The sequence below is a fragment of the Lactuca sativa genome, chromosome 9 (genome assembly GCF_002870075.4).
Source record: "Lactuca sativa cultivar Salinas chromosome 9, Lsat_Salinas_v11, whole genome shotgun sequence".
In the NCBI taxonomy this organism is placed as follows: Eukaryota; Viridiplantae; Streptophyta; class Magnoliopsida; order Asterales; family Asteraceae; genus Lactuca; species Lactuca sativa.
Window position 1 is genome coordinate 11,527,713 of NC_056631.2, and position 22,835 is coordinate 11,550,547.

The following is a 22,835-nucleotide window of genomic DNA, read 5'->3' on the forward strand; positions in this document are numbered from 1 at the left end:
AAGTTTCGCGACAGAACCGGCACGACGTCGAGTGACGTAAAAATATGAATTTAAGATAGAGCGATATTTAGCCTTAGCAATCTAAACGAAAGTCGTAGATTTCGTTAAACCGAGAACGTGCATAAAAGGAACGCCCAAATCTGACTTCGTATGAGGAAGTTATAATTTTTCTAAGTTTCGACGTGGCAGTATGCAGCCCGAATACTCGATTTGAGATCGAGCAGCTTTTAGCCGAAACAATCTAAATGAGAATCGAAGATCTCGTTGTTAGTAGCAAAAAGATGAAAAGTTAGGCGAGAACGGACGTCAGACGAAGAAGTTATGAATTTATAACGAAGTTTTTCTGTCCCGGCCTTCTAAAAATAAATAATAAAAATAAAAGTCAAAATTAGCCGACGGGGTCTAAATGAAAGTTGTAGAGTATGGTCTGACCTTCGCGTGGATATAAAGAACGTCGAAAACGGAGCTCGTATGCGAAAGTTACGCAATTTAGAAGTTCGACGAGTCAATTACGCCCCGCGTAATTTGAGTACGCCCCGCGTACTCAGGCGGATGCAAGTTGCCTGACCAATACTCGAGTGCCACAGATCGACGCATGCAATGACGTCAAAGTACGCCCCACGTAACCGAGTACGCCCCGCGTACTGAGTACGCCCTGCGTAATTTGAGATTACGCCCCGCGTAATCCCAGACCCTTAGCCTATAAATAGAACTCGAAATCAGCCATTTTCTCTTGTTCAAACTCTTCCCTATCTCTAAGTTTTGCCTCGATTTGCATGCCAATCATATCCCGAAGCCCCGGTATCATTCCCGAGCCCCGAAGCAAGATCCAAAGCCCCGAGGATCCCGAAGAGCGTTATTCCCGAGCCGAAGCTCTGCCCGCGAGGAGTTCGATTTTGGTGAAGATCTTCCAGATCTATCGAAGTATACTACTTCTATAAGTCGTAGTGCTGTCGGATCATCTTCTGATCAAGTGAGTGTATAGTCCCTTTTCAATACGCGATATTATACAAGTAATTTTTAAACGTATTTAAGAATACGGGATGTGAATGTGTAGTTATTTTCTTTCCAACGCAATATTATGAAGTATTTAATATAAAATACGTGCTACGTGTATATATTTTGTGGTTATATGTGTGAATGTATATATTCACTCTCTTCTATCTCATAGATCTGATATATTCTCTATGAAATACGTGTTATGTGTGTATGCCTCATCTGTTATGTGGAATATGTATTGATTAAAGCATGCTATACAGGTTTTTAAACAGTGTGTAAAAATGTATATTTTTATCTACTAATATGTTGGGTAGAACATGGGTAGATAATTGGTGTGTAATAAACAGATGAGAGGCCTCGGTGTTATTGGTGTTATTCTAGTCATTCAGCAGAGTATGGATGACGACCACGGACTATTCTAGACTGTCCTGTGGAACACTAGCAGACTCATTACCTGTAGGTGTTGTGAACGACGTGTTCACCGGTGTACTCTATCCCCCACATGGTTGCCTTTAGGACACTTATTGTTGAGGAAACCCCTCTGCAGTAATGTCCGTCCCGATGAAAATCCTGAAATAAGTTCCTTATAAAAGACGTTATTTTTAGGAACGTAAGGTGAGGATAACGGGAATGGGTAATCGGGTTTATTGTTGATTGTTGTAATTAAATATAATTATTGTGGGTTTGAAAACCCTATATGCTCACCAGGCTCCCAAGCCTGACTCACTCAGTTGATTTGTATTACAGGAAGTGGCGCAATAGCTTAAGATGGGCGAATCATCAAGTTGTTTTGTTTACAAGTCTGTATATGTATATATTTGTTGAACGACTTGTGATGTTATCGTTTATGCTTTATGATCTATATCGGAACATGACATCCCGACTTTTGATTATGAAATGAAATCATATTTCTATATGAAATGTTTTGATAAATATCTATTTTATCATGTTTTGTTTTTGGGAACAAATTCCGCATCTCTTTTAAAATCAAACGGATTTACTCTGAAAATGTTTAAAAAGCATAAATGAAATCAGTCTTTTCTGGCCGAGATTTTGAGGATGTCACATGCACCTTGTTGCCCACACCCAATGCTCTTACAAATTTGGGGCCATGTTAGAAAAAGTTTCAAAAATCTATCACTAGTAGGCATATAAAGTTTTGTATAATGTCGTTGTTGGGGCCATGTATGTAGTTTATGTTTCTCCTTTTCACACTCTTTCTTATCAATTCAAACCACTCCACTTCTATAAATCGAATTAATTACTCCAGCGAAAATTGAAAACCTTGAACCTAAAACGGAGTTACTTTGCTAACGTTTTGTAATAGTTGGCAATTTCTAATGTGTGTCTCTACAAGACACAGTGAGGCGATAGTGGTGGTTGATGGTGGTGACCAAGGCGGGGGATAAGGGAGTCGCACCGATGGAGGTAGAGAGAGGGGAGTCACATGGATGGAGGAAGTGGACGTGTCATGGGTAACCGAGGGTCGGAGAGAATAGACATTAGGTTAGAGCTTGTACTAATTTAGTCCCTCTAGTTAGAGTTTTTACTAAGTTAGTCTTTTTATTATTTTAGACCAATGATGGTCATATTTATAAAACTAACAACTAAGTTGAGATTTAACGACCAAAGGACAATTCGTGTAATATTTGGAAATCCTTCATCTTCTCTAATGTACATTTTTATAGAAATATCTCTTCTGCTTCATCAAAGGCTATATATATATATATATATATATATATATATATATATATATATATATATATATATATATATATATATATATATATATATATATATATATATATATATATATAGTAAGGGAAAAGAGACAAAGATGGGAGACGATGGAGTCAAGGTGAGGAGAGAGAATAGGAGAATGAGAGAGGATAGAGATATGAAGGACAAGTTGGAGGGAGACCGAGATAGTGGTGGTGGTTACCAGACTGATAAAGGTTGGAGATGTAATTGGTAGTCAGGGCGGATCCCTTTAGGGGCCAGGAGGGGCCATGGCCCCCTGTTTTTTGCTTTCTATTACAAAAAAAAATACAAATTACCTTCCTAGTTTATGGTAAATGCTAATGTTGGCCCCTCACGATTTTTAGGTAATTACTAATGTTCTGGCTCTTCTGATTTGCAAAAGGTTAAGAAGTGAAGAGAAGCGTATTGATGGATCGAATTTTAAAATTATTAATCTAAGAATTAAAATGTATTTTTTGTTGACAAACATAAACAAGCAAACAACAATCACTTACCATTAATGAGATAAAATAGGAAGAAAAATAGGAGAAGAGAAGTTACAGAAAATAAAAAGATTACATTGCCAAAAGTAAATAAATAATCTTCAAAAAATTAAAAGAAAACCAAGTCAGATACAATGAGAGAATCATCCCTTCCACCGGAGAAACAAACAATGATAGCAGTGGAAGAGCAACGATGCTCGCCAATCTCAGCCTTCTTGTCGCCTTACCTCACCCCATCGCCGCTGAGATAGGTATGCATTCTTCTTCTTCTTCATTTGTGATAATATATATTACTTTTGCTTTTGAGAATTAGACTTGGGTTATGTATATGTATTTTCTTTTTGTCATTGGTTATGCTTTGATTATACGCAATGTCAGATTAAAGTTACTGTAAGTCTATGAACTAAGGCTTTATGACCTATATGACTTGTCTCTCTCTTTTATACCCTTTTATATATTTTTTATAATGGATTTTGTAATGCTAATAAAATAAATCATGTCTCGCATACAACTCAAATCAATTGATTTCATTTGTTTATTGTTATACCTTTTCTATAAGTATTATTCTGTATTAATGTTATTTATGCTTCTTTATTTTTATTATTTAAGTGTAATATATTATTCTTTTCTAACATAGTTGCTTTTTTTTATAATTTATATTAACAAAGTTACGTGTATTATTCCTATTAGGGTTTAAAATTATATAATATATATATATATATATATATATATATATATATATATATATATATTTATTAGAATATTAGGTATATGTTTAATTGTCTATCACTCTCCTATTAAGATTCGGCCCCTCCTCTTCTATCGCTTGTGTTCCGCCCCTGATTGGTAGTCATCGACACCTATTAAAAATCTAAATTAAAGTGATAGATGGTGATGATGTGTGTGATTACCAAGAAGGTGGGCATAAATATCGGCGCCATAGCTAAACGGAGGCGGAGTCGTAGGTAAAGCATCGTGGTGGACATAAATTGAGTCGAAACTAAGCCTACCGATGATGGAGATGGAGATGTCAGGGCTTTTCTTTCAAAAATTGTAGAAATGATCCATTAGGTTAACAACAATATCAATAAAAAATAAATTAAAAGGGGATAGATTTGTCTTTTCACATGCATTTAACACCGGAAGTTAACAGGGATTACCCTTGTGGACCACCGGTGAAACAATTGCAAACCATATGGACCATCCATGTCAAATATCCAAAAGTATGACTAATAGTGTGAATTTTAGTATACCATATGGACCACCCATGTCAAATATCCAAAAGTATGACTAATAGTGTGAATTTTAGTATACCATACGGACAAAATGTGTAATTTACTCTTATATTTCTATCACATTGGTACAAGCATTTACGGGTACGAAATATGATCATATCAAATCCGTTGATATCTTTCTATATTTGAACACCTAATCACGTAGTCGACTGAAAGCGATTATATTTGTATCGCATTTCTGGGTACGAATATGATCATATCCGATTCATTTGTATTTTTGTATGATTTGACTGGGTTGTTGGAGAAGCGAAAATAATGAGAATATGCCGCTTAATTTTAGTTTCAATACTCTTTTTCAATACTATAAATAATCACAATCTGCTTTAACTTCCATTACAAGAACAAAAACAGGTATATCAAAATTTTCCATCTTTTTTCATTTTTTTAAAATTGAATACATGCATGAATGAACTCCATTGATCTCATATATATGTATTGATTTTTCTTAGGTTCTTTGAAGAAAGATCCGTCAATGGATCCGTCGACCGGGAATTTACAGGTCCTAAATGCGCTCGACGGAGCAAAAACACAATGGTACCACTTCACGGCGATTGTTATCGCCGGAATGGGGTTCTTCACGGATGCTTATGATCTGTTCTGCATCTCTCTCGTCACCAAATTGCTTGGCCGTATTTACTATCACAAAGAAGGATCGCCAACGCCGGGAAGTTTACCACCTGAGGTCTCTGCCGCCGTGAACGGTGTTGCACTTGTCGGAACCCTAGCCGGGCAGTTGTTTTTTGGGTGGTTGGGTGATAAACTGGGTAGAAAGAAAGTGTATGGAATCACGCTCATGCTGATGTGTCTTTGCTCCATCGCCTCCGGTTTGTCGTTTGGCAGCCACCCAAAGGGGGTGATGACTACTCTTTGTTTTTTCCGGTTTTGGTTAGGGTTTGGGATCGGTGGTGATTACCCCCTCTCAGCCACCATCATGTCGGAATATTCCAATAAGAAAACTCGTGGTGGGTTTATTGCGGCGGTTTTTGCCATGCAAGGATTCGGGATCTTGGGAGGAGGAGTGTTTGCCATAATGATATCGGCGATATTTAATAGCAGATTCAAAGCACCGCCGTATGAAGTAGATCCGATAAAGTCCACGGTACCAGAAGCTGATTACGTTTGGAGGATTGTTCTAATGGTCGGAGCTCTTCCAGCATTGCTAACTTACTACTGGAGAATGAAGATGCCGGAAACAGCCCGGTTCACTGCTCTGGTGGCGAAAAACGCCAAGAAAGCAGCTTCCGACATGTCTAAAGTTCTCCAAGTCGACATAGAAGCTGAGCAAGAGAAGGTTGATGAGGTGATGGAGGATTCAAAACACAGTTTCGGGCTTTTTAGTAAAGAGTTTGCCAAACGCCATGGCCTCCATTTGCTTGGAACTACGAGCACTTGGTTCTTGCTTGATATCGCATTCTACAGTCAAAATCTTTTCCAGAAAGACATATTCAGTGCCATCGGATGGATCCCTCCGGCAAAGACCATGAACGCAATTCAAGAAGTTTACAAAATCGCGAGAGCTCAAACTCTCATCGCCCTTTGTAGCACAGTCCCTGGATATTGGTTCACCGTGTTTTTAATCGACAAAATGGGACGATTTACAATTCAACTCCTCGGATTTTCGATGATGACAATCTTCATGTTTGTTTTAGCATTCCCTTATAACTATTGGACTCATCCCGAAAACAACATTAAGTTCGTAGTGATCTACTCGTTAACTTTCTTCTTTGCCAACTTCGGGCCAAACGCCACCACATTCGTTGTACCGGCAGAGATTTTTCCGGCGAGACTGAGGTCGACTTGCCATGGAATATCAGCAGCATCTGGGAAACTGGGAGCGATAGTTGGGGCATTCGGGTTCTTGTACTTGGCTCAGAGTAAAGATCCTAAGAAGACGTCCGAAGGGTATCCTCCGGGAATCGGAGTGAAGAACTCGTTGATTGTGTTGGGTGTGATCAATCTTTTGGGAACCTTGTGTACTTTCTTGGTGCCGGAAACGAAGGGGAAATCTCTTGAGGAAATGTCCGGCGAGAATGAAGAGGAAACCGGCGAGACACGAGCGTAACTGTTGGTGGTAGCGAATCGAGCGCCTCATAAAAATTCAGGCCACTTATTCGCAGATTAGGCGTTAGACTCCAATCAGTCAATTACTAATTTAGCCCCTGATTAGGTTCACTAGTTTTGATTTAAAACTTATTATTTGGCTTTCATTTTTTGTTCTTGGCTTGCATTTTTATTAGGAATAGTACGGATCATGGTACCTATTTTAGGTGAGAAATGCTATTTCGTTTATAACTTCCATTAAAATTATTATAGAATATATTACAAACATGTAAAACATCATCAATTTGTCCCAAGAAAACGAACACACTCATGATTTAAATACTTTTGGTAATCAAAACGTAATAATGTAAAGTTCAAATACTTTATTTCATTTTTCTGGTAAATAAAAATATAAGAACAAAAAACTTTCAACAAAAATAGGAGGACAACACGGATTTGCAATTAGATAGCATTTTCTTTTTTTTTTTTTGGAAGGGGGGGGGGGGGGGGGGGGGGGATTGGGATTGGGATGGTAGGAAGTGGAACAATATTAATGAATATAGTCTTGTGGATGCATGTTATCAGTGTATAAATTACGAAATTTAATATCAGTTTTAAACCCTTTAACTTTAAATTACTTTTCATTTATCAGCGTTATAAAATTATACTAATACCCGTTTACAAGTTTTGGGTGCTTAGTCACACGCTAAAAGTATCTTTTTTTGAAAGAGAGTCGCACACTAAAAGTAGATGCAGCAAAGAGGGAAAAATCGGGTCATCGTCTCGAAATATCAACAGCTCCCTCTCAAGTTTTGAATCCAAAACCATATGACCTTACTCTGGTCGGTATCAATGTCCATCCCTATGATCATGTATAAGACGAGTATGCAAAAGATCTAAATAGATCTTTGAAACTCAAACTCTTTGGGTTTGACTTGGAGGAAAATCGCCCTTCTCTATTGGTGATGATGATCTACTAGCAATAGAATTTTGATGGATCCCTATGCATGTGCATCGACTCCACCGACTTAAACAAAGTATGGCCCAAAGACTCGTACTCTTTATTAGAAATGGACCAAAAAGTAGAGAACTTACACTTGTGGATATGCTTTGGAGATGCATATAAGAGATATCATCAAATCTAAATAAAAAATAAAGACGAAGAAATAGATTGAATTCTACATCGACCATGTTTTGCTATCTAAAAATGTATTTTGGTCTCAAAAATGTCAGAGAAACATATGAACGGTTGGTAAATAAGGTTTTTAAGAATCAAATCAGGCAAAACATCAAGGTCAATGTTGATGACATGGTAATCATAAGTCTGGATGAATCTACCCTTCTTCAGGACAGGGATACAGAAGAAACATTGTTAATACTGCAAAACATCCAAATGAAGCTTAAACCAGCCAAGTGCACATTTAGAATCAAAGGGAAATTTATGGGATACTTTATCACTGAAAATGAAATTCAACGAAGCCCGACGAAAATCAAAGATTGGAAAGAAACGTCATGCCCAACTGGATTAAAATACATGTAGACCTTACCGGCAAATCAACCGCACTTTGTTGTTTTATCGCCAAATCAACAGATAAAAAATCCTTTCATATCTTCCAAGCACCGAGGGGGTACATAAAGAAGGCATACTTTTGATGAACCACAAAGGCAGAAAAAGAACTTGTAGCACTAAAGGAAAGCTTACTAAGCCTCCCATTAGCAAGCCTAGATCTAAGAGAAACCATATCTTCATATCTAGAAGCATCACTAAATCCATCAATGTTGCCCTTGTAGTCGAAAGGAAAAAGTAACAGCCTCGGGTCTACTTCATTAATATATCCCTACAAGTGGCTGAGCTAAATTACCAAGACCTAGAAATTTTAATTACGACCCTAATATATGTAGCAAGACGATTATGGTGACACTTCCAAGCTCACCACATCGAAGTACACACATACATACCTATAAAACAAATGCTATTAAAATCATAGAAATTTGGGGGTTTGGCAAAATGGGCAATCGAGATAGGTTAACATGACATCGAATATCGACAGGGTATCCAACAAATAAGGATATGGATTTGGATCGGTCCTCACAAGTTTAGAAGCATCCAAAATCATATATGTCCTCCAATTAAACTTTATCACGTCAAATAATGAAACCAAGTACCAAGTCATACTTGTAGGACTATGATTGGCAAAAGAAATGGGCGTAGCACATCTTACAAATAGGGGTTACAATTCTCGACCTAACATGTAACTAACCCAACCCAAAAGTATACCAGTTTGAGTTGAGATTTTTGACCTGCCAACCCGTTTATTTCATGGATTGGGTTGGGTTAGTTGTTTAGGTTTGCGGTGTGTGTGTGTGTGTGTGTGTGTGTATATATATATATATATATATATATATATATCATTTATAAAAAATAGATATATTTAAATATTAGTGAATTCTGATTTCTTTCTGTATTCGTAATATTTCGTATCATTGTATTCATTCCGTATTCGTATGTGATTAGTCTGCGTTTGCGATGGCCTAATAAAAAAAGAAAAACACGTGTCATTTTTAAAAGTTCACGAGTCACGACGAAGAACACATCCACTTTGTATGAATGTTTTCATTTTTCAATTTTATTTAGATGTTAATGACTTTATGAACTTATGTTGAAAACCTCTTTTTCTATGTTAATTACTTTAATCGTTTTAAGACTTTATGTTGAGAAAACCTCATTTTTTAGAATGTGTTGCTTATTTATTAAACGGGTTATATGGGTTGGGTTCGACCCAATAACTTGTGAACCCGCGAACCCATATACTTAAACGAGTTATATAGGGTGGGTTAGGTTGAAGTTTCCAACCCACTAACCCGTGACCCGTCAATCTGCCAACCCGTATATGATATCGGTTGACTTGGGTTTATGTTTTCTAACCCGCCAACCCGAGCCCAACCTGATTGTCAAGCCTACTTACAACATTTAGAGACCCATATGAGTAGGCGATCAAATAATAGGAATCTATGAAGCTAAAGAGCCACATATTCAACAATAATTAAATGTAGTCAAGTGGTTGGCAGAAGGTTTCAAAATATTCATAATACAACAAATCTCTTGAACCAAAAATAAACACACTAACACCCTCAACAAAATAGATGTCATTTCATTCGAACATTTAAAACAAAATGCCCTACTAGAAGTACCAACAAAGTGAAGCATAGATGAGGTGGAAGTCAATGACATTCACACCAACACTTTAGTTTCCTCCTTATCGGGTTGAAAACACATAAGTTCCAGTCTCTATGAATATAAAAATAATTTATGTATCATTTTTGTAGTTAAGTAGTTTGGAATACCTTATTTTGTTTATGAGTTTTCCTATTATTGTTGTAATAAGTTCAACAATTTTTCGTGATCAAAGCTAATTCAACAAGGAAAACCCCCCAACACTTTATCTAAAAAAGCTTCCAAGCAAAATGTTGCATACTCTGTGAAGACTTTATAAAGTGCTTGGAATAACATTAGTAAAGACACAAGGATGAAAATGAAAGAGTTAAATGTCTAACATGTTCAATCGTAAAACATATTTTGTTAGAAATTCAGGGTATAGATATACTTGGATCAGTGAGAGTTGTGAAACACTTTCAGATTAAAGCATTTCGAGGGTACACTCAAAATCTCTAATCGGATGAAACTCACTATTTTTCTAGAATACATAATGAAGAAGATGTTATGAATCTGTACCCAAAAGAGAATCCGACATTGATCATATAACAGAAAACTAACTTTTTGTCTTAAAACTGCCATATGGTAGTTATATATAAAATAACTTCCTGTCCAAAAACGGCCATATTACCTGTCATAAACTACCATAAAACCGGGTCTATAAATGGATCACAAAACCGGGTGTCATAAACTACCAGCTAGGGGCTCTGCCCCTTGGACCCCGCTCCCAGGGGCGCTGCCCCTGGACCCCCGTCAGTTCAGGGGCTCCGCCCCTAAATAGCAGCATACTTTCAACAATGACAAAATCAAACAAATGTGCACTCCGCACCATACTAATTTGTTCGATAATTGTTAAAGTGACAAAGATCAACAAATTAACCCCATTACACTTAAATAATATTAGTGATATAAAATCACCAAAAACCTCCCCCATTTAAGTGTAATCTTGATTAACTTAAAATAAAATCATAACAACAACAAACTGATGCATAAATAAAATATCATGACGATTGAATTTCACATTAGTATAGTATTCATTCCAAATATTCGAATATCAGGGTGTCACTTAGGATTGAACCCTTTCTATTCGAAGTGAATACATGAAGATAATATACACAATAGTTTTCATTCTCAAAATTCTAACTTGACACTATATTTTACTAGCTTGTGTCCCATCCTTCAATAAGCATATCAAAACCAAGTCCCAACTTCTTGAAGCAACTAAACTTCATGCTTATATAGGTAGTTCTTTTGTTCTTGCACCTGCATATGCAATTTTTCAAAGAACTATTAAGAAATTAAATTTCAACCTCCTTAACTTGCAGTACTGAATACATACCTTGGGATGATGATAACAATGTGTTCCAACCTTCAAATATCAAGCTTTCTACATTGAATTCAACATCTAATATTGTATTAGATGGGAATTGGGTATCTTAATATCAAAGATTTTAGGTGGACTTTAAACCCATCCCTACAGCCGCCTTGTGTACAAGATCTCTAGCTAAACCTTTGGTTAAATGATCGGCTAAGTACATCTGAGTTCTCACAAACTCCACAGATATCACACCAGTCATGATGAGTTCACGAATCATGCTATGTCTAACACCTAAATGTCTAGACTTCCCATTATACACCTGACTATAAGCCTTAGCCAAGGTTGCAGCACTATCACACCTGATAGAAATGGTAGATATCGGTTTTGGCCAGAGTGGAATTTCATAAATCAAATTCCTTAGCCACTCAGCTTCTTTACCAGCAGCAGACAATGCAACAAACTCACATTCCACGGTTGAGTTAGTAATACAAGTCTGTTTCTTGGATGCCCAAGAAATAGCACCTCCTCCAAGAAGAAACACCCAACCACTAGTAGAGGAGTGATCCTCTAAGTTGTTAATCCAGTTGGCATCAGAATAACCTTCCAAAACAGAAGGATATCCACTATAAGTTAAACCATAATTCATGGTCCCTTTTAAGTACTTGAATATTCTACTCACGACTTGCCAATGATGTGAACTAGGATTACTAGTATATCTACTAAGCCTTCCCACAACATATGCTATATCAGGCCTAGTACTAATCATGGCATACATTAGACAACCAATAGCCCTTGAGTATTCTAGTTGAGACACATGAGATCCTTTATTAGGTAGAAGCTTAAGACTAGGATCTATAGGAGTGCTAATAGGAGAACAATTCTCAAAGTTAAACTTTTTCAATATCTTCTCAATATAATGAGATTGAGGAATTGAAATCCCATTGTTTCCTTTTCTAATTCTTATACCAAGAATTACTTCAGCCTCCCCCATGTCTTTCATATCAAAACTAGATGATAGGAATTTCTTGGTTTTATCAACTTCTTCTAAATCAACACCAAAAATCAACATATCATCTACATATAATCAAATCATGACTCCTTTTCCAGAAGTATCAAATTTGATATATACACACTTGTCAGCTTGGTTTAATGCAAAACCATTAGACAAGACAACATCATCAAACTTTTGATACCATTGTTTTGGTGCTTGTTTCAAACCATATAATGATTTCTTCAACTTGCACACTTTGTGTTCATTTCCAGGCATCACAAACCCTTCAGGTTGTTTCATGTATATGTCCTCATCCAAGTCACCATTCAAGAATGCAGTTTTCACATCCATTTGGTGAATCACAAGATTATGTATAGCTGCAAGAGTTAATAATAATAATCTAATAGTAGAAATTCTGGCAACAGGAGCATAAGTATCAAAGAAATCAATGCCTTCCTTTTGTCTAAAGCCTTGGATAACCAATCTAGCTTTATACTCTTCAATATTAAAACAATATTGATGTTGAGAAATAGTCTCATTCCTTGTTCCTTCAACTAAATATAGTTGAAAATCAGATCCAAAAGACTTAGCTTTTCTAGCTCTGGTGCTTTTCCTAGGTTCGGGTACAGAACTTGCACCACCAGAAACATCTTCAGCTTGAGTAGCACTCTTGCTGGAAGATTGATGAATCATGTCCCTTGGTCTAGGTATAGATGTGAATTTTTCTTCATCAAAAATAGCATCTCTTGACTCTATCACTGTGTTTATAGACACAGAGTCATTAGATTCTAAAACATAGAATCTATATGCTTTGGACTGCTCAACATATCCAATAAAGATACAATCTATACCTCTCTCACCCAACATTTTCCTTTTGGGTTCAGTGAGCCTTACAACTGCTCTACAACCCCAAACTTTGAGATAACTCAAATTTGGTACCTTTTTACACCAAAGTTCATAAGGAGTATTCTTACTCCTTTTATTTGGAGTTCTATTCAAGATGTAACATGCAGTTAACATTGCCTCAACCCAAAATCCTTCACTTAAACCAGAATACGACAACATGGAATTAACCATTTCTTTCAAAGTCCTATTCTTCCTTTCAGCTACACCATTTTGTTGTGGTGTATATGGAGCTGTGGTTTGATGTATTATTCCAGTTGATTCAAAATAAAGTGGATCATAATACTCACCACCTCTATCAGTACGCAATACTTTTATTAATTCATTTTTATGAAGCTCAACTTGTTGTTTATAAATTTTAAATTTATCAAGTGCTTCATCCTTAGAATGTAGCAAATAGATAAAACAATATCTAGATGCATCATCAATAAAAGTAACAACATACTTCTTGTTTCCAAGGGAAGGTGTTGCATGGAAATCACATAAATCACTATGTATAAGATTCAACACCTTGCTTTCCCTAACAACGTCTTTGAAAGGTTGTCTAGTGATTTTAGTTAGCATGCATGTTTTACATTTTTCATTATTTTGCATATCAAAAGCAGGAATTAAACTCATTTTAGACATGTCTTTTAATCTCTTGTAATGAATGTGTCATAGTCTAGCATGCCATAATTCAGATTTATGAAAATTATTGCTAGTACTACTAGAAACCATGCAAACAGAATTGTCACTAGAAGGATAATTAATATTAAGCCTAATCATTCCATTACATATATAGCCAAATCCCATAAAAGAACCATGTCTTGACAAGATATACTTTTCACTTTCTAACACTTGTCTGTAACCACAATTATTTAATACAATTTCAGACACGAGATTCTTGCGAATCCCTGGAACATATAAAACATTGTTCAAACACAAACATTTCCCAGAAGTAAAAGTAAGTAAAACATATCCTATGCCCTTGATTGGTTCAGTTGCAACATTTCTCATTTTCACAACAGATCCATCATCAATTGGTTGAAAGTCCTTAAACCAATATCGATCTTTGCAAACATGAATTGTTGCTCCCGAATCAACCCACCATGCAACATTATCATCCTGCACATAAAATGCTTCAGAAATCACAGAAATATAATTCTGAATATACTTCAAATTATGTATGAAAACAGAATTCTGACCTTGTTGCTTTTTCTGGATCCTTGGATCCACTTGGTCCTACACCATCCTTGTTCACTTTACGCAAACGACAATCTTTCTTGAAGTGACCCGGTTTGTTACAATTCCAACACACCACTTTAGCCTTCTTGTTGGAAGACTTGTCATCCTTTCCTTTAAACTTCCTTTTTCCATTAGACTTCTTTTGATTCTTTGATCCTTCTCCATCCACCATGTTCACAGAAGAGGAACCAACTTGGTTCTTGCCTTTGGGATTGTTATCAAGTTCTTGAGTCCTTAAGGACTCTTCAATCCGTAAATGGCTTCCAAGTTGAGTCAAAGTCAATTCCTCTTTGTTATGTTTCAGATTGTGTTTAAAATTCTTCCAGGAAGGGGGCAGTTTGTCAGTGATCATAGACACAACAATGGTTTCATCCATTTTCAGATTGTGTTGAGTAAACTGTCCCAGGATCCTTAACATTTCATGGTATTGTTCCATAACAGGCCTGGAGTCAATCATCTTGTAACCCATAAAGTTACCGACAAGAAACTTCTTGCTAGAAGCATCTTCAGCCATATACTTGGATTCAAGAGAATCTCATAGTTCTTTTGCAGATTCGAAATTTTGATAGATATCAAAAAGAGAGTCAGACATACCATTGAGAATATGACCACGACATATGTAATCATCATTTTCCCACTTTGATCTTCTTCTTGTTGCCTCCAAAGGTTCATCTTCAACAGATTCTGGTAAGACTGACATGGGTGTACAGTGTACTCAGAACATACACCACTTTCAGAGTGGTAAGGAGAAACTTCATCTTCTTCTGCCATCTACGAAAATCTTGTCCTTCAAACTTATTCACTTTTTCAAAATTACTAGTCATTTCCTTCACAAAATCACCACTTGTCATGATCACAGAAATGCTTTAATCTTTGTTAGAAATTTGGGGTATAGATATACTTGGATTAGTGAGAGTTGTGAAACACTTTCAGATTAAAGCATTTCGAGGATACACTCAAAATCTCTAATCAGATGAAACTCACTATTTTTCTAGAATATAGAATGAAGAAGATGTTATGAATCTGTACCCAAAAGAGAATCTGAAATTGATCATATAACAGAAAACTAACTTTTTGTCTTAAACCTGCCATATGGTAGTTATATATAAAATAACTTCCTATCCAAAAACGGCCATATTACCTGTCATAAACTACCATAAAACCGGATCTATAAATGGATCACAAAACCGGGTGTTTTTTTTTATCAAAATACGGATTTCTAAGACATTTTTTATATAGTAACATAACTAATATAAAAAAAATTCGCGACCCCAGCCAGGGGCTCTGCCCCTTGGACCCCGCCAGGGGCTGCCGCCCCTTGGACCCCGCTCCCAGGGGCATTGCCCCCGGACCCCCGTCAGTTCAGGGGCTTCGCCCCTAAATAGCAGCATACTTTCAACAATGACAAAATCAAACAAATGTGCACTCCGCACCATACTAATTTGTTCGATAACTGTTGAAGTGACAATGATCAACAAATTAACCCCATTACACTTAAATAATATTAATGATATAAAATCACCAACATATTTTTGATAATAACATGTTTGAATTATTAAAACATGTCACAATATGATGCAAAGGGAAAAGTTTGATGAGAAAATGATATGATACGAAAAGGTATGACACAATTAATATACAACACATCCTGTTCTTACCAACACCTTCCCTATCATACCACATTCATAAGTGAGTTAGGTTGGTTCCGTTCCAACTATGAGACTTTGTACAATGACTACACCCTACTTCATTTCGATGTCGAAACCATTGACAACAACTACTTAGAGTTACATCATGAGTTTTATGACTACAAAATAGTCCATAATGCCCACAACAAAGCCCATTATGATACAAGAACATGCATTGCATGATCTCCTCCATCAAGAAATTAGCATACATCCTCCACCACAACTTGGTCCACAATAAGCATACTTTATTTAGTTTTAGGTTGTAGTTATTTTTATTTAGTTTAAGATTCACATGTTAGGGTAAAAAATTCAAATTTTCAAAAAAAAAATACTACTTATTTTCATTTTTCCTATTGCATATAACTTTTAGGTGCATTTACATGCTCATTCACATAAATACAACTCGTATAGGCTAGAAAAAAAATGAGAAATTCTTAAAAAATCATATTAATTCATTGTTGCAAAATTTAGGTACCAAAACTCAACTTAAACTAATTAAGCGTGGAAATTAAAGTATATGATAGTGTACAACTTATGTCAAAACAAGAGTTAAGTTTTAACCACCACATAGGATGTGACCTTCCAAATATACAAGCAATCTTCAACTACCAACCTTCTCAATCTTCTACTCTAAAAACATGTCAAAATAGCAACGTTAGGATCTCGAAGCTTAGTAAATAAATTTGGAGTCAAACTTCTAAAGGAACCAGATAATGACAATAATTCAATCCAAAAGTCAAACCCATAAAAATAATTTCAAAACCTTGAGAAACATGTATTATATTTTTGGGGAATAAGAAGTGTATTATTGTAAGCATTTTAAAACTAAAATAAGAATTTGTCACAAAGAAATGCAATGCAAATGCTTCTAAGTTTCCAAAACCAAGTATCTACTCTTAAGAAGGGCCCTTTTCATAGCAAGGGTGAAAATGGTAATAATGACATAAACAACGTAGTATCATCAAACTTAAAATCCATTTAGAGGCCGGGAAACAAATCCCAACATTTTGGAAACATGTAACGACATAAATTTTCAAAACAATTTTTCATTTTTCAAACAACATAATTATCATTTAAACATTCTCAATCTCATGTTCAACAATTGTCATCAAATAAAACATATCCCAAAATCACAAATAAAATCCTCGGTCTATGTGTACGTATCATGCCGGTGCCTTCCCGTTATCGTCACTAGTACCTGAAACACATAACACTGTAAGCATAAATGCTTAGTGAGTTCCCCAAAATACCACATACAATACATATTAGCCACTCGAGGCTATAACTCTGTATGACCCTCTTGGTCAAAGTGTCTCAGTGGGACCCTCCGGTCCTATAACTCTATGGACCCTATGACCCTAACTCTGTGAACCTTTCGGTCCTAACTCTGTAAACTCTGAATCACACATAGCACGGAATCACATAGATATCACATCATATATTAGCATACAACATACTCTGTCACATACTCTAATTACCGCTCTAGGTAAAGTATAGTGAGAAGACTCACCTCGGGTAACTCGGTAAATCTCGAACTCGGTAATATTGGTCTAGCCTCCGCCTAATCACATGGAACAATCACTCTAATCAATACAACTCTCAAGGCTAGACTAAACCCTCTCTAAGTTCTCTCAGAAGCGTAAAAGACCATTTTACCCTCCAATGGCTTAAAAGTCCAAACATTGAGTAAACCCTAAAAGTCAACAAAAGTCAACGGTCAACTTTGACCAGACTCTTCGAGTGCACATAGGTGAATCGGCGAGTCCAAGCGTGTCCTCTGGGTCTATCTAAACCTCACTCGACTCGTCAAGCGAACCTTCCACTTGACGGGTTATCACTCGTCATGAATCGCGGGGCAACCCGACTCGACTCGTCGAGTCCCCCTATGGACTCGGCGAGTTCCTTCCATGACAACACTCAAATGACCTTATGAGTTCAGATCTGCTTCTCCAACTAGTAGATCAAACCTTCTAGCACACAAAAGTCACGTAAAGGTTCGAACTTTAGGCCCATGCATCACACTATCATCTCTATATGCCAAAATAACCCTTTATATGATAACCTAGGCCCCAAAACTCATAAAGGATTGCATAAAGCTGAGGAATAGGGACTCTCTGGACCTCTCAAGGTCCAGATCTGATAATATTGTCACAAGGGGACATCACACACACTAGATTTCTTACCAAAAGTGAAGAGAAGAAACCTTAGATTCATGAAATCTATTACTCAAATGAAGATAGACATGAATCCTTACCTCCCACAGCAGCTCTGAACGAAATGATGGAAGATTTGAGTCCCACATGTCATCCTAGCTCGAAATCCTTCCTTCCCTTTGCTAAAACACACCAAAGAATGATGAATTAGCCTTCCTCTTGCTCTACAAGCTTTCTCTCTGCTCTCTAGGGTTTCTCAGGGGTGTAGTGGTCGCAAATGAAGGCCATAAGGACCTTTAAATAGGGCACAGGCCCAAAGATTTAGGGTTTCTATCGCCAGCACAGACTCGTCGAGTCCATTCATTAATCCAGTCAGCGAATCGCGATCCTACTCGACGAGTCTAGGCGTCAACTCTTCGAGTCCCTCTTATTAACTCAAAATAAATGATTAAAACAAAATACTTGGGAATCCGGATGTTACAAAACATGTGACCATCAAACATGAAACCATGCATGCATGGAATGGTTTTGTAAAGTCCACCCCTTAAACATATTAATTAGCTTATACGGTAACTCATACCAAGATGCGGTAACAAATACCAAAAACATGATTAAATCTCAAAAAAGTCCTGGAAACATGCAACTCAACCCACCGCAAGTGATATGCACATTTAAGATAGTTAAACAAGTATAAATCCAAACATATGTTTCCCCTAATGTAATAGTCTTCCAAAATAGGTTTCCTAAATACACCTAGATACATGTAGTAATCACATAACATTTAAGAGTTTTAAGATATGGAAAAATACTCCATAAACCTACAAAAGTTGTGATAAGTACATGTACTCTTGGTATTTACTCACCTTTATCCCCACAAGTACTTTCCTTCACTTCTAGTATTAAGCGAACACATAATAGTCACATATTGTTGGCAATTATACCCTTAAACAATGATTAATTTCATAAAATCAATTTTAAACCCTACTTCCATAATTATCTTAGTCTAATCATAAATATCATATAAGTAGTAATGAACTATGAAAGAAGATTGAGTTTGATTGGGAAAAAAAATTATACAACTAGGGGGTACTCATGAACTTGTTATTGTTTATTCAAAGTGGTCATTCACTTCTTGCAACTTAAACAAAGTTTAGTGGCTTAGTTAGCACAAATTCAATAGTATAATTATAATGATACATATATAAGATTCAAAATATTTTTCTTTTTAAATATATAATTTGAAAACAATAGAAAAATGGGAAAATAGCGGGTATAGACATTATTTGGGGTTGAATTCCTAAATATAGACACAAAAAATTGAATTTCTGGGTATAGACATGGATTCCGCGGAGCTACCTCCGCGGAATCCACTATAGCTCTGCTGAATGGCAAAATCGTAAATAAATGAGGGAATTTAAAAAAAAAAAAAAAAAAAACTCAAGATCCATTTCGCGGAGCTACCTCCAAGGAATGAACTCATTCCGCGGAGGTAGCTCTGAGGAATGGATCTTCAGATTTTTTTTTTTCAAATCGATTCTTCGGGGTTTAAATTCATTCCCCAACTAATTATTTTCAAGAAAAGATTATAATAGTATGACTTTTTCTTGACAATGTTTAGAATGAATGTGAGATGAAAAAAAAATTGGTCTTTTAATTAGAGATCTTTACATAAAAAAAATCATTGGAGGTGATTTTTTTTTTCTGAAGATCCATTCCTCGGAGCTACCTCCACGGAATCTACTGTAGCTCCACAGAAAGGATCTTGAGGTTTTTTTTAAAAATTTCCTCATTTATTTACCATTTTGTCATTCCGCAGAGTTACAGTGGATTCCATTAAGCTCCGTGGAGTCCATGTCTATACCGGAAAAGTCAATTTTTTATGTCTATATTTTGGAATTCAACCTCAAATAATGTCTATACCCGGTATTTTCCATATATATATATATATATATATATATATATATATATATATATATATATATATATAAGTTCAAGGAACCAAATCTTTTTTTCAATTTCTATAACTTATTCTTTATTGAAAAAAAAAACTAAAAATATCTAAATTCATATATTAACATTGTGAATGTGAAAAATATTTTTCGGATTCATATCGTGAATTTTCAAAGATTCACATTATGAATTTAACGTTAAAAAAAAATTGAATTTGATATCATTGGAAAAAGAATAAAAAGTTATTAATTTCTGTATTTTTAGTTTTTTTTGATAAAAAATAAGTTCTAAAAGTTGAAAAAAATTTGGTTTCTTGGTTAATTATGGTTCTCTATTAAACCTCACCCTATATATATATATATATATATATATATATATATATATATATATATATATATATATATATATATATATATATATATATATATATATATATATATATATATATATATATAGGGTTAGGTTCATTTGAGACCACCTATATTTTGTGAGACCGTGAGACGCATTTTTTAATTTTTTTTATATATTTTTTAATTTTTTTAATTTTTTTTAGTTAACTCAAGTTCCGAAAATAATATTTAAGAAAAGAATTTTTGGATTTTTCCATTTATTTTGCGTTTTGAAATTATTTTTTAGAATATGTACAGTGTAATATTCTATTAGAATATTTCACGTATTTTTCAAAAAAAAACGGGATTTTTTTTTATTTTTTTTATTTTTTTTAGTTAATTCAAGTTCCGAAAATAATGTTTAAAAAAAGAATTTTTAGATTTTTCCATTTATTTTGCATTTTAAAATTATTTTTTAGAATATGTACAGTGTAATATTCTATTAAAATATTTCACGTATTTTTCAAAAAAAAAACGGGATTTATTTTTATTTTTTTTATTTATTTTTATTTTTTTTAGTTAATTCAAGTTCCGAAAATAATATTTAAAAAAAGAATTTTTAGATTTTTCCATTTATTTTGTATTTTTAAATTATTTTTAGATTTGGTCTCACGGTCTCACAAAATTAGAATTGTCTCAAATGAACCTGAACATATATATATATATATATATATATATATATATATATATATATATATATATATATATATATATATATATATATATATATATATATATATATATATATATATATAACATTTGCTTGATTTGTTGACCTCGATCTAGAAATCTTAACAGATTGTTGACAAATGAATTTTTCTGATTTCCTTAATTGGGAGGCCCCATAACAATTTTTGCTCACCAAAGTATATCAGGAGTTTTTATGGCTCATATATTCTATTTTTCCCATCCCTATTTCTTGTGTTCTAAAAGGTGTGCTAAGTCGTGCACTCCAACGTCCCGAAAAACCTCATGACGATGTTGTTAGGCGTGGCATGTGTCGAGACAAATCAAGTCAAGGCGCACCATGGCGTGTAATGTTGGGAGTTTTTTTAAGGCGCATTTTCTTTTTGTTTTTCTTGATCGGATGTGAAACCACTATATTCCTGATAAACTTATATATATATATATATATATATATATATATATATATATATATATATATATATATATATATATATAAACTTTTCTAAATCTGCGAGACAAGACGCATGCTATCATGCTTGAAACCATTGTGTTCTTGTTAGATCGGTTAAGTTAATATCGGACATAAAACCAGTGAGTTCTTGTTATATATAATAATTATGGAGTAGGACAATGAGCAAAACCAATGGGTTGTTAGCATTGATATAACACTTTTATAAACTTGACATTTAATATAAATCTATAATTATATACATTCTTTTTTTTTTTTGGTGTACATTCAAGTTGTTTAGTTTTTTGTAGTTTATACAATATACTTTAGTTTACTCTTCAGGTAAGTCATCACAGAGATAAGGAAGATAGGGTCTTGTATCGTTGTGTGATATATCAACACTCCTTTAAGAGACAGAGGCTCGATGAGTATATACAACAATATGTGGAGCAGTGATGGTGGTGGTAATGTTTGTTTAAAACGCACACGTGCGCGCACACACAAGTCATAAATCACGGTCTTAAAACATATGGATTTATCATGGTTTGTAAAACCTTAAGAATTAACATTGCTGCAATTTCCCGTCTTGCGCCATTTAGAACCCTGTCTAATTGATTTTTATAAATTATTACTCATTTCTGTACATACATAAAATTTCTGCAGCATCGCATAGTGGTACAACCCATGGTATACAAAATTTAAATAACAAATTACACAAGTTAAAAAACCACTTTCAACCAACACGAAACAAAGGCTGATTCAGATGATTCAGCCCAAAAAGAACTCGACTTGAGCTAGCATTTTTACTATCTACGAATACAAAAAGTTCGCCAAACACTTTTAACATTTTCAATAAATATGAAAACTCGAATTCAGAATAAAATCTAAAACTAGAGCCAGAATACAGTGTGTGCTTTAATAATCAGAAAATATGTTTCATAATTTTGTTCGACTTTGTTAACATCAAAATCATATATCTCTATGGCTAATCTGTTCTTGAAATATGCCTTCGGCAAACACCTCAACTCATTAATTTTGACACACAAAAAAGTCCAAATAGCTAAGAAATCAGACAAGAAATTTGCTGTCTTAAAATATACAATAATCTCAAAATCGTCAAACAATTTGATGATTTCCCATCACCAAAATTGTATTTTAGTCCCAAAATTGTATTGCTGTCAAAGGTATATTCTGTATTTCTTGTTTCTAACGTCCATCAAGAACACATTTGTGTATATTATTAATACACAACAGTTTTTTTTTCCTGATTAATCATTTCATGTAAAGTTAGCA

The 22,835-nt window shown here is 34.9% G+C and overlaps 1 protein-coding gene across 1 annotated transcript; it reads left to right on the forward strand.

The window, feature by feature from the left end:
* The first annotated feature begins 4,931 nt into the window (after positions 1 to 4,931).
* On the forward strand, positions 4,932 to 6,660 carry LOC111881328 (probable inorganic phosphate transporter 1-7). The gene has a single exon (XM_023877736.3). The coding sequence runs from the start codon at positions 5,010 to 5,012 to the stop codon at positions 6,597 to 6,599; it is 1,590 nt and encodes a 529-aa protein (XP_023733504.1). The 5' UTR covers positions 4,932 to 5,009; the 3' UTR covers positions 6,600 to 6,660.
* Positions 6,661 to 22,835: the final 16,175 nt, after the last annotated feature.

What these genes read in the sequence shown, in the direction of transcription:
- LOC111881328 (XM_023877736.3), top strand. Translation starts at nt 5,010, where the DNA reads ATGGATCCGTCGACCGGGAATTTACAGGTCCTAAATGCGCTCGACGGA.